We start from the raw sequence: 14065 nt of genomic DNA on the forward strand, positions 1-14065 counted from the left end.
TCTATTATTTGCAACGTAATTAATTATTCTATCAGAACACCAGATCGAAAACAACTCATCGGACAACTAAATAAAGTCAAAATGTTTGAGATGCTGAAAAAGTTTATGGTTTGGTCATAATAATTTTTTGAAAAAAAAAATTGGATTCTCGGATTCTCGGTGGGGCGGACACTTCACCCTATTATATCACCGCACAGATCTTTCAAATTAAATCTTGTGAAATATTGTAATTATGTGTGTAATTCATTTTACAAAAGATTACAATTTAATGCAATTCATAATGATTTTTAAAAAACTCTCCATCTTATTAAAAAAGCTCTTTCAAATATGAATACAAGGAGAACATTTCGTTGGGTAAAATTATATTTATATAACAGAACACAATTAAGGCTTATTAATGGATACAAATCAAATCCCCTATATCAACTTCTGGTGTACCACAGGGGTAAAATCTAGGTCTCCAGCTTTTGTACATTCATATATCACCTTGGTTCAAAATCAAACTGTTGTGATAGCTTTTTTTGCGACGATCTTAAAATTTTACATAAAAATAAAATCTTTTTTCAATAATTAACTGCTTTAAAATGACATCGAAACACTAAATAACAAGTATACGACATGCACTTGAATGTAGACAAATGTTACATTTTAAACTTTACTCGAATTAAAAAAGATTTTTTAATAATATCGTGTGCAAAAGCAGATATTATTTTCGATAAAATCAAGGTACCTATTGCTAAAAAAATAAGTAACAAATCTTCAGCTAATAATATTTTCTATATATTACTTGTAGCTCCTTTTGTACGAGTATATCTTTGTTTCTTGCCTCTATTTTGAAATATTTTTAATTTGAGTGACTTTTTTTATTATTTTGTATTTTCATGACGATATCATGTATCATCATAAGTAGTTTTTTGTAATTTTATGTAGGTACCTATTTGTACACTTACCTCCGTTACTTAAAAACGCGGTATAAATATTACGCTGCGCATAAGGTCAAAACAATCAGAAAAATATTAACTTATTAATATGGCGTTTGTTTGGTTAAAACCGTTTTAAACCAGGCTCAATGCCGGCTTTACTATACCAACGTTAATCAATCAATAAGATGGTAACTGTATTTATAACTGGATTAAAACCAGCATGATGAAATAAATTATGTACCTTCGTATCTAATCATGAAAAAATCCTTGTATTTATTTCATGTGATCTTTGGGTCTTTATATTGAGCACTTGTTACTGTTTAGTTAGTTTATTTAGAATTGATATACAGGAGACATTTTAGAGATATTAGCTTGCTGGCTGACAATACACACACTGTTTTACAATAGATGACAATAATAACAGTGATGGCATTAACATCATTAACATAGTGATGTGACAGTATTATCGTGTTTAAAAGTTTGCATTACCTTACTGAAACGGGCGCAAAATTATAATTATTAAAAATAATCCCGGCCGCGTAGGTACACAGTTCCGCCACTGCTCCGCATGCGTTGCTTCGCATATCTCGCTTTCCCCTTCAATAAGAAGTGTTTTTTCATTTCTTTGGTCACCGGCAGTGGCCGCTGGGGAGACGTTCATACCACCCGCCACGTGGGGAACTTGACGCATATTCAAATCACGTGACTCAGCTATATCTCTCACTCACATCCTATCCCCCACCGTCGGGTTAGGATGTTACAAATTACGACCGCGTTATGGCTGGCGATTGTCAAGAGAAGAAAATTTACTAACCGACGTGAAATTACGTTCAACAGAACAGTTTTCGACCTTTCATTTGTATTATTATTTGTTACTATAATTTTTAATATGTTTAAGCTAAAGCTTTACCGGTTTGACATAAAAATTTTAAATTTTATAAACCCTCTTTTAAATATTTTCCCACTAAACTGGTCTTTTCCGTCTAACAATATTGTAATTCCTAATTCTGAAAAACTCCGTCCACTCTTACCCATCCCCACTTCTTCCACTGTTCAATTGTAATCTATGTTTAATTTTTGACTGTAGTATATACTTATTCCTGATGAGGTGAACATTATTCATGAAACATGTAGAGGTTATATATATTGAAGTGATGTAAACAAAGTTATTTGTGTTTTAATATAATAAATATTGTCATAACAAATTGATAAGCTTTCTTAAGAAATTTTCTTTGAAAAAAAAAATTTAAGATTGGAGTACAACATAGAATTTCGTTTAATTTTATTTCAATACAATTTGATAACTAAACAATAATCTTTTTTCTCTGAAAATTCCTCTTTCAAATAGTAAAAAATTGGAAGAATGCCCTTGGAGTCTTGCTTATTTTATTTCAGTTAAATTCAAAGCTGAAAAGCTTATAGTAAAATATTCAAAATCAAAGCTTTTTGAGTTCAAATAGATTCAACTGCTGTTTGGAAACGAATTTCTGTTTAAAAGATTAAAAAAATGTATTCTTTGGTAAGCATAGTTGATTATCGAAAACCCGATGAAAAGATCAATAAAAGATTATGCTTACCCTTAAAATGGGATATTGTAATTGATGAGTATTTTTGAAAGCTGTATAAAAAAAACTTATCCTATTTTTTAATCCAATACTACTCCGCAACATGATATCCAAAGCTGGGCTGGTTGCATTCTCATGAATTTGTAAATATTATCTGAAAACACAGCACTGTTTCATGTCAGATAAATGTACGATATTCCAGGTATTTATTACGAGAAGACTTACTTAAGAACCCATGGCGGTTTTTCGGTAATGAAAAAGATAATAATTATAGCATGATTGAGCATTTTTCCGAGCAAACAATTATTAAGTTAGGAAGCTTTGCTTGCAAAATAGCGGATAAGTTGGTAATTGGATGATGAATCAGCATTCCCTGCAGATGGCGGCGGTAAGCCGCGTCTTAATTATTTGCAACCATATTCATGCGGCACCGGCCTAATTAGATTCAATGCTGATAATTGAAAAAGTTAACACACCGTGTTTCACATTCCTTTAACGAAACTTCAGGGCAAAACATTGAACTTATAAAAACGATTAATTACCCTCTTTACTTGCTTCCGGTTGACAGTTTGTATGAACAATATGTACATTCGATATTATTCTCCATATGTATTGCAAACACGTGTTATGATAGGTGTTATTAGCACGTAAGTAACGTGTAACTCTTTCAAAATATTTTTGTTTTTTCTATAATATTTTTTTAAATCTATTTAGTGTTTTTTTTTCAATTGTTTCTGGCTCGGAATAAAACTCTTCTATAACGTAAATGAAATATCGGGTGGCAAAGGTATTTTTTCTGAATACTTTTTTTTTAAATATAAATCTAATTTCTTATAATAGATTTAGAAATGTTGATAGTTCGAGGCTAATTGCAAAAAAGATTATTTTTTTTTAACGAAATTGCCCACGTCAATTGAAAAATATTTCTCGTGTTTGAATTGAATACTTATATCTAGAATATTCTCATTCTTTCCAATAAGTGTTTTGGGGAAAAATTATTTCAGATTTTTTTATTATAAATCTGATTTATTATATTATATTTTCAATACTATGTCAGCTTAACAATTATATTATTTGTTTTTAGTTTAACGTACATTCACACTGATTATAGGTTCTTATAATATTAGTTTAATAATCTAGCTATTTTCATAATAAAGGTTTTTTTATTTTTTATGTGACACCTCACAAGAGTGTCCCTGCTTGTGCAGTGTACAGACAGGGGAACTATGTCACCACCCGGTTGGGCGGCGTTGTGAGGCGGAATAAGGTATGGGCTGTAGGAAGAGATTTGTTAATGCGAGCCTTGAAGAGGCTCGGATTATAGGAGGGAGGAAAAACAGATGCTGGTAGCTCATTACACATACGAGCCGACTTACACAAAAACGAGTCGTAAAAACGGCCCGTTCTCATGAAGCCAACATCATCCGTAAACGGGTGTTCAGTTCGTGTCCGTCGAGGTTCGCGCACGTGCACCGGTGCATCAGGAATCAATGCTGGTTGTCTGTACTTACTCACTTCCTTCCACGTTTAACATTTCACATCCTCTCAATAACTGTCAATTGTTATAATCAGTAGTTGTGGAACGTTAAACAAAGGAACAAGCAGTGTTATCGTTATCAAAACTCATTATAGCGGCTATCACAAAATAGAAAAGAAGGGCGGAAATGGTACGGAGAGTTTTGGGAAATTTCGATTGACAAGATGCACAAATTGATTCCATGGTTAGATGAGTAAGAGATTCGTGTTCATTTGGAATCCTGTGAGGAGGAAAAAAAAAGATTTAGCTGAAAAACACGAACTCACATTCTCGATGATGCAGACGAGGTTGATGACGCTGCCGGTGTCCACATGATGCTCCCCGGAGCCCAGGATGAAGGCCTCGGGAATGACGATGTTCAAGTTCACGTTGTGCGACAGAATTCCCGCCCCCGTTGATATCTGCGTACGTAAAAAATAAACATGCATTATTAACTTATTTTTTAAAACGCGATAACTTCATCCGCAATACCTTCCTACCCGATAAAATAAGAAAAGGTCACAGTGAATTCTTCCGATGGAGAGGTTTCGCGCGCTCCCGCCACCTCCAGTTTGTTTGGGATCCGCGCGGTCATCCGTTGTTTGACTATGCAGAACAATACCGCCGCAAATGTCCATCGGAAGCTCGTGGAAGTTTATGGGGATTCGTATAAATTTAGTTTGAATTTTGTTTTATTTTGAAAACCAACAGTTATAATATTTTATAATGTAAAATACAACCAATAATAGGTTTCCACTAATGTATCTTAATAATTTAGTGAATTATAATTTTAATTTCTGCAGATCTCATTGGTTTGAGCAGAAACCATTGCAATTAAAGCCCAGGTGCATATGAGGTGAGCTTTATGTTACTCATGCGGTAATAATACGTATAAATGTTTGATTGTTGAAATTATTTCTAAAATTGAATATATTCTATATTCCTTTGCTTCTAGTGCCCTCTTTTATTGCAAGTAAGATCTCAACAGACAATAATCTAAGTCTGAAAATATAGCTAAATAAGATTTTTTTATAAATTTGAATATAATGAAATTAAAATTAAAAAATATACATAAATGATGTAATAAATATACGAGTATTTAACCAATAGAAGGCGATATTTTTCATCATAGAAATTACTTAAGAAGCGTCTTACTTTATTCTACCAGTTACTAGTTAAATATTCAGCCTCAAGAAAAGAAACAAAGACTTGGAATTTAATCTCCTATGGTAGCTCTACGAACTTCTGTCTAAAATCCTAACAAATTTTTTTTCAGTTCATTTGAATATCCCGTAGAGACATTAAAAGAATGAAATAAAACCTTATAATCTGTATTTCTTTTGTCGACTATGAGATAACTTTTTTGCGTCACTGGGCTATCGAAACAAGCCTCCTGATCCTGAGAAGATGTTAGATAATTTGCACATTAGCGTGGGGCGCTTACATTTCCAGCGAGGAATTAGGCAAATGCGTTGTTTTGGGAAGTGATCAAAAATTGTAAAATATATTTTCGGCTATTCGACCTGCTTTAATAAACATAATTACATGAACACGTGTTTAACTCCAAGTTTGTTTAATTGAGAGAAAAACAAGAATAAGTCAATTTAATAAAGTTCTATTTTTTCATAATTAAAAATGATTCAAATTTATTAAATGTTGTGTTTAATATTCAACAACATCAAAATATGGTAGGCAAATCATGATTTTTTTTTATAGAAATCAACGTTCATAAAGATGAGAAAAAAATGTTGTAACACCCGTATAACAACCTTTAGTCCTCCTGGGAACGGGAATACCTACTGAGGAGAACTGTCAATAAACTACTTTACTTTGTATTGATAATAATAAATAAAATATCCTGTGATTCCCGGTGCTTCCTGACATCTGGTTTGGCGTTCAAAGCTATTTTAAAACAAACTATTTGAACTTATCTAATGAAACAAGCATAACGTAATAGAAAAATTAAATAATTTGCATATATTAAATACAACATTTATTATAGCTACCCCATCCTTCTCTCTGCATTAAATTTGGCAGGAAACGATATATCACAAACATTATTATCAATTTATCTATCCGTTTATTTTTTTCCTCAGACCACCAAAAGAATTTTTTTAAGTAGATAATAAAAGTATTAAGTACATGTCATACAGTTTTTCATGTTAACTTTGCAGGAAACAGGCTCTTCTTACTTTGATTATAGTTTCTACGAATGGTCAGTGACAGAAAGTTGGGCAGTTGAAATAATTAATAAAATTTTATATCTACTAGCCGACGTTGCTGAGGATTTATTCTTAGGAAAAATATATATACCACGGCAAATAGATGTTTATTTTTCTCAGGAAAAAGATATATACCACGGCAAATAGATGTTTATTTTTCTTAGGAAAAAGATATATACCACGGCAAATAGATGTTTATTTTTCTTAGGAAAAAGATATATACCACGGCAAATAGATGTTTATTTTTCTTAGGAAAAAGATATATACCACGGCAAATAGATGTTTATTTTTCTCTAGGCTTTTTTAAGATGTACAATTCCGTAGTACATTATTTTGATTTATGTTATAAGGTTTAGCCAGCGATAGCAATGTAAGCACCCAAAAATATTATCTTACTGATTGATTACAAAACATCGAATTTTCGCTACTTTCTATAAATATAAAATGCATAACCTTCCTAAATATCAAAAAATGCTGGTGAAAATCCTAACGAAATTCGTTGCAAAGCTTAGAAGAACGAAGCGCACAAAGATGGGTTATTTAGAGATTGAAAAAAAACATAATCGAATAAATAATAAACAATATCTAAACGATAAAAAACAATTTCTAAACCCATAAGGAAATTAAAAACAGATTATTTTATTATTTCATATTATGGAGCTTAAGAAATTTTGGCAATCAATGGTTTACAATAACATTTGACAAGAATAACTTGGGTGAAATGTAATTTTCGTTCTTTGGTAAATTATAATATAAAGGTCAAAATCTCAAACTATTCACAATGATGAGAACGGTTATAAAGAACGGAATAAATACTAACAAAATAAATACCAAAGGAGAAACAATTCGAAGTTCGTGCGCGGTGAATACTTGGTTGAATGAAAATATTTTCGTTTTTTTAATGAAAAAACAATCTATCACTGCCAAGACATTATTTTGGTTTCCTTGAACCGACTGTTGTCAAGGCGACGACTTTTTCCACGGTGGAATAATGATCAGTTATCTTGTCATAACAAACGTAAAGAGATTTAAATTGAAAGGGACAAAACATATCCACCCTTTTCAGCGACTAAGAGAAAGGAACTCGCAAAGGAATACTAATATTTTCCTTGGCGAGTTCATTTTCCTCGGTCGCTGAAAAGGGTACATTCGTATGTTTGTCTTCTCCAATTTAAATCTCTTTATATTAAACAACGCAGACGTCTCTAGGACTGAAACCATCCGAGCATTCACAGAACTTATGCACAAAGACAAACGATCATTTGCGGATAAGACAATATTATAATGACACGTGTAATAATTCTTACCCGGGATTTTAGGATTTTAAAATAGAAAAGAAATACCATTATTTGTTCATTATTTCTTGAAATATTTACTTTATTGTTTTCCAACCGACTCGTCAATAAAATCGTCGTATTTGGAAATAAATTCCATCGAAAATTGCCAGGCCTTCGTTAAGATATAATGAAATTGTACCTAATATTTTGTTAACGTTCAAAATAATCTCTATCTGTGTAATATTTTTCACATTATTTAAGACTTTGTTTATTGTAGACTTTATTTATAGTGAGTTTGAGTTTGGTCGCGTGTATTTTTATATTGCTGCACACCCCTAAGGCCGCGGCACCGACGAAATGGTAATGGAAAATCATTCCTCGCTTTTAATTAAAGGCCAAATTTATTTATCACTTTGCAAGAATTTGAAGTGATACAGTTTACGTAAAACATCATTTCGGGAAATAAAAGCTGACGCAAAATTCTCCACCGTCTCCGGGTAAACAGCCGCTTCACAAAGAAGAAATCACTTATGCAAATTCAATATTTGAAATGCCAGCGCGAATTCAAATTACAGAGTATGTTTCCCTTAAAGGTATTCCTCGTTGCGTGATATAATGACGGCTCCCGTGCGAGCTTATTATATCCAGAACATGACGTCATATTTAAAGTTCGTAATCCTTCCCGACTTCGTTTTGCTTCGATTAAAGTCCTGTATCAAATTCCAGGAGCTCAAGTCTACGGGCTCAATTGACTCCCCACTTTCCCAAAGTTCACTGTTCACTTTTCACCCACCGTCTTTGTTACCGTGCTGCTATTATTTTGAGCGATTTCCTATTTCTAAACCCCCTATAAAACCCCTTCATTCTCAAATTTCTCATTAACAGGTCATAAATATTTATAGTTGTATTATTTTATTTTCCATCAATATTGTTCTTTCTTCCAGTCGTGAAGAGAATAATATAATATGGGTAATACCAATGGATTAAAATTCAAGCGATATTGCAATAGTCTGAAGTCAAATATACGAATATCATAATTTATTGAATTGGAAAATTCAGGCATAAGTGTCTTTCTACCGTTTTAACATTTTGAGATATCTATTTTTGATAATAACTACGTCCACTACGATTTTTGACAATTCATAGTGGAATTCTGTTATAACTAATGATGGATATTGGAGCAGGAACTTGGCAAATGCTTCTAATTTTTTGTTCATTACAATGTTAGGATTTACTGTTTTAGTTTTGTTATGAAACACTACAGTAAAATTCTTGCATACCATCCCTTCTAATCCCTGCCCCCTCACCCAAATTTTCTGTATATAAATCATTGATTAAAGAATAATTGTACCAGTCTAAAGATGTCAATAATAAGCTCAAACCGGTAACATTTAAAAATTAAATTAAGTGGAAAAAAGTTTAAAATTGTTAAAAATATCAAAAATTTAATGTTTTTAAATGGTTTAACTATTAAGTTATCATTAGTAGTTATGTATTTCCTGAAATTTCTACATGCTTCTTATATTCTATATTTCCAACAACACAGTTATTTAATTAAAGTTATTTTATCTCTTTAAGGGTTCTCAGTCTAAATAATATATTCAAAAAGAACTCATTGTTACAAACTCATAAACATCATTTCAATCCTACAATAACATTTCCAAAAATAAGTAACCAATCAAGATCACGTGGCAATTTAGAAATCCCTAAATTTAAAATGAGCGCTTCTCAACACCATTATTCTTATCAAGGTATAATTTTTTTTAATGCACTTCCATATAAAATCGAATCTGAAAAAAATTATAAAGCCTTTAAATGACAAATAAAACAACTTCTTAATCAACCAATTAATAATTATAAGTTTTAATTTGATTTTTTACATATCCACTGATTACAAGTACATATTAGTAGTAATTGATCAATTTCAAATTTTAGTGGTACATACTCAGTATATAATTAACTATTTCATAACATTAATTAACATTAATTACCATATCCTCTAATATTATATCAGCATTCGAGCCACAAACAGATTATTGTCGCAATTTATTATGTACCTCCGCTTGCAATACTATCAGCTCTGTTTACTCCAAATGAATAAAATAACTCCATGTACTTATACCACCTACTACCTACTTATTAATCGAAATGTAATAATATTATTTTTATTTTATTTTTATTCTTAAATTAATGTTCAATGTAAATAAATATATTCTTATATTTATTTACATTTACTATGTATCTAATTTAGTAACATCTATTGTGGTCTATTTTCATTATCTATACTTTTGTTATCATGCTTTATACATTTTGTTTATTTCTTACTTTGTAAATAAAAACTTTCTTTCTTTTCTTTACCCAATATAATATATTGTAATGGCACTACTCCCCAAATCAAACACGAGAAACGTTTTTCTCTATTGAATTGGGTAGTTACGTTAAAAAGAAAACATTTTTATAGTAATTTTTTTTTTTTTAATTTAACATATTTATGTTTTTATATAAAAGAAATATATTTTTAAATAAAAAAAAAATAAAAAATATTATTTTTAGCAATTACCGCCTTAACGTTTAGGGGGTAATAACTAGGACTCTGGCACAATTTTAACTTCGGCATATTCAAAGAGCAGTGAAGCGCAAAAAAAAATAACATGACTGATTGAACGCCGCGCCGCTTGAATTAACTACGTGATCTTACGAAAATTCCCATTATTTCCCCTCTTCCCAATAACAAACACATTTACCCTATATATATTACCAATGAGTTACTCTCTATTGCACCATCTATCATCATTATCGGCGATACAACCCTTTGTGAGTTCTACAGTCTTGAAGAGCCTATTTATAAATCTCCTGAGGTCACCATCCAGTTCGGAAAAAGCCTAAAAATGCGGTTTTTATCTCCTAGCTATCCAACTACGTAAACGGAGATTTTTTAACACCTTTTTGTCCTGCAGGCTTTCTTTGGTAGTAGACTATCATTATATTTTATCCACCAGCTGGCTTAGTTGCATTATTATCTTTTCATCGTCCTTCTTCAACCGGAGCAAAAGGATTAGGTATCTCTCTCTCTCTCTCTCTCTCTCTATCTGCGTATTTTCTGAGATCATTAGCAGAGATTCAAGCTTACAAAAAAAAATTCTGTCAATGGATTGACAATATTAGTTATTTGAATGAAGTATCAGTAAGAATTCACCGCTCTCCCGGGAACCTGCGCCATGCGCAACACAAGCAATTTATTTTCTTCTGGCTCTTATTATCGTACAAAAGTTTCTGTGAAACTCAGTGGGTAGGTAATATTATGTCAGTTATGAAAATAAAGACAACGAACAAAGCGCCTTCCTCTCCGCTGACCTCTGTAACAACCCACCGATAACTTCTGCCTGGAGATTTTCCTTACTGAATAGACAAAGGGCTCTGATCGAAGATAATAATGTTTTAATTTAATTTGGACTCTGGAAATTGGATAACCTGTAAATAATTAGTGAAAACCTTAAAACAACAATTTAAAGACTTTCGGTAAAACAATATTATTTGTACTAACTTTTAGTATTACGCATAATAATAAATTATTGATCCATTACACTTAGTAAATATTCAGCCAAACAATTATTATGATATTGTTGAATTATATTTCTTTATTTGTGCTAACATGTGTGTTGTCATATAAACATTTGCCATATTATTTAATATCAATCCGGAAAATATTAATAAGGTAACATATGAAACTTCTAAATTATAATTATATTGGCATATTTTACCAAAAATCGATAGTAGGAAGATGAGCGTACATAGGAAAAAAAACAGACAAACATAGAAGTCGGTTATAATTAAATAGATCGGTTATAATTAATAAATATAGAGAAAACTTTAAACAGATTTTTACAAAACATTTAAAAAAAAAAAAAAAGTTTTATTTATTAATTCTAAAATACTATTGTCGGTCGTTTCGACTAACACTGCTTTCATTTCATGGTGTTTCTCTACAACGAATTGGCCGATCTATTTATAAGAATTTTATCCATGCTAACTCAGTCGCTGATGAGGACTTGCAGGAAGTGACCACACTACGAAGATAAGTGCTGTCGTTTTCCATACAATACCCCTATTAGTTCAATATGCGGAGGAAAAAAGGTGTATCATATTTGTATCAATTGTACCAAAATTGTATTCAATGTTTTTAAAGAGAATGAGCCTATTTAAGTAATTTTGATGAAACGAGGATATTATTATTTTTATTGTAAAACCGCACATGTGAGTCCCAACTGCTCCCGACCGTCTAGATCCAGTGAGACTTTGGAATTCCCAATCGGGATATGTTATGAAGTTGAAAGTAGTCGGGAGAGGGAGGAAATGGGTAAAATGAAGGTGGGGAAGTTCTTGACTATTCAGATCTGGTCACCAAACACGCCCAAACTTATTTTAAGCAACGTTTTAACTCTTGTTGGTGGTCTTACTCCAGGGCTATATATTATTATACATTGATAAATTTTATAACAACAAACTTAATCAAATTATTGGTAATCACCACGTGCGCATTCAGTAGCCACAAAATATATTTTCTCCTATAGAGTCCCAGCGAAAGGAAAACAGCGCCCTACTTACCTACTGAGTAGAAGTTCCTGTGGCCGCCATTCCCTTTTGAGAACTGGTCTAAGCTAGCCGCTCGCGTGCGTGATTTGCCTATATATTTTCTGATTTTAGTGTCGTGTGAATATGTTACGTTAACTCAATAAACATAAATTTCGTGAAATATAACCATCTTTATTTTATTCAACATGACACCCAATTGTATGCTTGGTCGATAGGGTAAGCGTCTATTACTTCATACTATAAATTAAAATTTAATTGCGAACGCCAGGATTTGAACCCGCGACCTTCGACTTTCTAGTCAAGAGCCTTACCCTATGATCATGGAGCCCGTCTTGGCATTACATTACCGCTAATGTTGATCTAAAAAAGTGATTGCCTTAATGTTAACATACATTTTTCATTAAAAAATTCTTGTAATATTCAAACATGTCCCTATTTTGTTTTCATTGTATAAAGTGTTTCCTGAAATAACATATATATTTCAAACCTTCTAAACAAACAAAAAAACACAATTTGTCAGGATCAATAGTAATATATAGTAAAAACATGTTTAGTTTTCTCGGGTTGATATATTATTCATGGGAAGCTTACCTGACAGACGTAAGTTCCATTGTCTCTTTTCTGTACATATTTTATCTGCAGCGTCCAGTCTTCTGAACTGTCACCATGAAGAATCTGTGAAAAGAAAGTTAATTTGTTATGTCAAATCACAAGTAAAAGTTTATTCGCAGAGTTGGTAAATATTTTGAAATTAAAACAATAAAGTAAGATACTTTGGACAGTCGTATTCATTAGCGACCCATCAATCACAAACAACCGCACACCACGATAACTACAAGTTTTAGAAACAAAACAGATAATATTGGTATCTGTCTTTCAACTATTTACAGATGAGATAAGTTTGTAGTTACAAATACAAACTGTTCAATAAATAGAATTAAAAAAAAATCGGTTCCTTTAACCGACACACTATTTAAAAATTATACTCACACAATTATTTTTGTATTGCTTGATGATTTTTGGTTTGACTGTATGTTATAAAAGTACTAGAAAACCTATAAAACATTTTATTTATTACTGTCAAAAATTATTGTGGAACGTTTTGCATTACTTTTGGAATAAAATATTATTATACGACATACCGGATGAATAAGCGCGTGGAAGGTAGGTAATTTATATGGAAATAATTATTCCAATTAGGCAGATGTTAAGAAGAGAGACAAAAAATACATGTGTAATTTGATCTAAGGTTTTTAAGAACCTTAGTCTTGAAAAATATGTTTTCTTTATTATATATAAGATTAGTTTATTGGAAATAACGCACGAGTTAAAAGCAGTGGCGGCTCGTGACATCTGTGTGTACTAGAGTGCTAATAATACCAAAAAAGGAATTATTGATATTGTTGTAGCTGAAAACTGTTTTTTTTTATTTTTTTAGACAAATTGATTTTTTGTATGAAGATTTTCTAAATCTGAAACCGAAGTTTCCTGAAAATCTTCAAACGAAAAATCGATTTCTTCGAAAAAAAATTTAAATCGTTTTCTGCCACATCAACATTAGTAATATCGAATTTTTCAAACTTAGCACTGCATCTTTTACACTGCAAAGTCACGAGCCGCAAATGGTTCAAAGTTATTTTCCCAACCGGAATATTAACTTGAGACTCACATTCAAGGGTCTGCTCCATTAACGTATTGTCTGTTCTAATAATGGATATTAAAAAAACATACTTTTTTATTCAAAATAATTTTTATTAAGTAAAAAGATAAATAATAAGGCTATTGCTACAACCTCTTCCAAGATAGTTTTTCCGCCAGAGGCATCAAATTTAACATTTTGTTTGCATTCATTTTTAATCTCACTGTGGAGCAATATGTTTTTTAAAATCTTTTCATAAAATTATATTTAAAAATGTAAGTAATGGATACGTTTACCCAATCAATATCCATCCGTTCTTTGATTGGGTAA

At 31.5% G+C, this 14065-nt stretch overlaps 1 protein-coding gene across 1 annotated transcript in view; it reads right to left on the minus strand.

The window, feature by feature from the left end:
• The window catches only part of LOC149418412 (limbic system-associated membrane protein-like), a 185557-nt gene that overhangs the window by 29756 nt on the left and 141736 nt on the right, over positions 1 to 14065 (minus strand). The window contains exons 5-6 of the mRNA XM_089638480.1: positions 12688 to 12771; positions 4292 to 4426 (exon numbers count right to left, since the gene is read on the minus strand). Of these exons, the coding sequence (XP_089494606.1) occupies positions 4292 to 4426; positions 12688 to 12771 (219 nt within the window). The remainder of the gene's footprint in view (positions 1 to 4291; positions 4427 to 12687; positions 12772 to 14065) is intronic.

This window comes from Hesperophylax consimilis, chromosome 13 (genome assembly GCF_061612785.1).
Source record: "Hesperophylax consimilis isolate HC1 chromosome 13, BYU_Hcon_1.0, whole genome shotgun sequence".
Lineage (NCBI taxonomy): Eukaryota > Metazoa > Arthropoda > Insecta > Trichoptera > Limnephilidae > Hesperophylax > Hesperophylax consimilis.